A 2,602-nucleotide genomic window follows, 5' to 3' on the forward strand; every position below is an offset into this window, starting at 1 on the left:
CTCGTTTTGCTTGAGTATGTGCAATACAAAATTCAATACCTCTGAAAGGTATTTAATTTAATTTAAAAAATTGAAAAAAGCTCATATTTAAAACTATCAATTAAATATAAATCTATTTTAGTATTTACAATCACATATTTGGAGGTATTTCTTCAATGTTTCACTATCCATGTGAGTCCTTATAGAACATCAGTTAAAAATCTTTTCATTTTGCTTTTACCCTCCTTTTAATGAGCAAAAGTTTGTTTTCTTAGCGATTGATACTTGATTCTTGAGATTTGATGTGGTCGGAAGCGTGCCTTAGCCTTGACTTAATCTCACTTTCTATCTCACAAGCAGTAGTATCAAAAGTTTTAGTTGAAATAACAGTATCTGAGAAATAAAATTAAGATTTATGAATTAAGGATTGAGGCGTACAAACATTGTTGAATGATGCTGAAAACAGTTTCTCTCAACTTACCCATAATAACACTAGTGATACGAAGATCGCTGAGCTTTCGTTTTCCTTTCTTACCATTCCAGTTGTAAAGAACAGCGAGTTTGTCAGAGAATGCTTGAGAAAAAACACGCTTCACACTCTCTTTGACATTTCTTCCTCCTATCTGTTGAAGTCCTCGTTGCTGAAATGAAAGGGTGTGTTTGAATGCTATAAATATTTCAATTGTTGTTTCATACCAATTTCTGCTTCTTTTCATCTTCCTTTAAATTTTCTTCAAGATGCGATAATTGATCCAAGTCTGATAGTGGTAGGCCGAATTCACTAATATCGCTTTCTTTGGCAGGTTCAGAATCAATTACTGGATTTGATGATGAACCTCGTTTGACTAAAACTTCTATCATGCCCAATAAATCTTTCTGATTATATTTTATAATTTCCAAACTTCTAGTAACGTCTTTTACCCAGCCTACGTGTAGAAAAATAAACCAAAAACTAACAGTCTATAAAAAGATTATGTGATATTCAAACTCACTCTCTTTCACCATAAACATCCGGTTCTTTCTGATCAGACTTTCACCTTCATCGTGATGAGAAGCTGTTTAAAAAGTTAATGCTAGATGACTAGGCACTAAAAAACTTGATTCGTCACTACTTACTAGGTGTTCTAGTCGCAATAAAACTTGATGACGATGATTTAGACACAGAGTTGCCTTTGTTTCTCGGCGTCTGGAAACCTTATTTATTTTTATATTACAAACTTAAATTCATAATTATTAACCGTTCTAATCATAGACATACCTTCATCAGCAATAGAATTAGCTTCGGGTTGAGGTGATTTGGAATTACCCCTTTCTTCGAGGATATCATCATGAGAATCTATACGAAGAGCCAGGGACAAAATAAATTTACAAGTACTAGTTCTAGGGTCAAGGCTATAATGATTAACTATATTAATAAATGGGAGTTTTGATATTATCTTATTTGAGGAAACTTCAATCTTAGACCTTTAATTCCGCAATCTAACACACGGATAACAATTATCGAGGGAAAATGAGCTACTTTCATAAAATACGTTGTCCTATCTATTTGTAGTGCAATTAAATAAACATTTGAAATAATTATATCACCTTTATCTGCTCCAAGTTGACTGTTGCTAGGTTTGCCTAAAATGGTTTTAAAAGAGTTACATTGTTAGTTTGTTGCAGTGCAATTAAATGAACATTTGAAACAATTCTATCACCTTTATCTGACTGTTGCTAGGCTTGCCTAAAATGGTTTTAAAATATTTACTGTGTTTAAGTTCATGACATAATATAAATTTAATACTTTTAACAATGTCCCCTGCATTTTGTTTTTCATGCGTCTCATCCTCATTGCTTTCATTGCAGGATGCTAAGAATAAATTTCAACATTAAATACGTGAATATTTATAATAAGTAAACCTAGATTTATTTAAGATGGACTGCTCGTGCTTCGACTCCCAGAAAAAGATATTCAGATTAAAACGGGAATTTACAACACAATATTTTTCATGTAATTATAAACTATGTGAAGGAATGGAGGCTACGAAACATTGGACGCATAATCCTCTTTCTTTTTAAGAATCTCCGTTGTGAGAAAATTTAGGTCAAGTTAATTCATTCTTCTTAAAATTACAGATTTCTGAATTTCTCTACTAGTTTGGTTATATACAAAAAATTGTTTCCCATTGAATATAACCAGGGATAGATAGACTTTTTAAGACGGAATAAATAATGTTTGGCCTTTATTTCAGTCCGACTCATAGACGAGTATATAGCCCCTTCCTTCAACACGTAACCAAAAAATTAAATTATCTTATTAGCTCACAAAAAACTACGTATTGGTGACGTTGCTGACAAGGAGGGCCAAAAATACGTAATTCCTGTTTACCTCGGTCGCTATGACTACGACCCCTCTTGCGTTGTACAGAAGCGTCTTCACAGGGGATCAAAATGGAGCCGTCTAAAAGCGATTGTCCAGAAATTATTCGGGAATTGTTTTTAATTGCAATTAAGAAGCTAGTTAGTGAATTTGGTGCCGGTGTTTTGGATTTGGAGTACATATGTAAGGGTGAAAAGTGTTCCCTAATTCTTTCTATAGCCAATCATGTCTACTATCCTCATGATTTTGTAAGCGAGTTTG

At 33.1% G+C, this 2,602-nt stretch overlaps 1 protein-coding gene across 1 annotated transcript; it reads right to left on the minus strand.

Moving 5' to 3' along the window:
* Positions 1-250: 250 nt before the first annotated feature.
* On the minus strand, positions 251-2,022 carry LOC149659244 (uncharacterized). Its single transcript, XM_089844027.1, has 9 exons — positions 2,007-2,022; positions 1,691-1,831; positions 1,567-1,602; positions 1,238-1,315; positions 1,096-1,173; positions 972-1,034; positions 676-905; positions 461-620; positions 251-372 (listed from the first exon to the last, which is right to left on the minus strand). The coding sequence occupies exons 1-9, from the start codon at positions 2,020-2,022 to the stop codon at positions 251-253; spliced, it is 924 nt and encodes a 307-aa protein (XP_089700153.1).
* Between the last annotated feature and the right edge of the window lie 580 nt (positions 2,023-2,602).

The sequence above is a fragment of the Phalangium opilio genome, unplaced genomic scaffold (genome assembly GCF_054372755.1).
Source record: "Phalangium opilio isolate 3A_F unplaced genomic scaffold, DU_Popi_V2 ptg000073l_1, whole genome shotgun sequence".
Lineage (NCBI taxonomy): Eukaryota > Metazoa > Arthropoda > Arachnida > Opiliones > Phalangiidae > Phalangium > Phalangium opilio.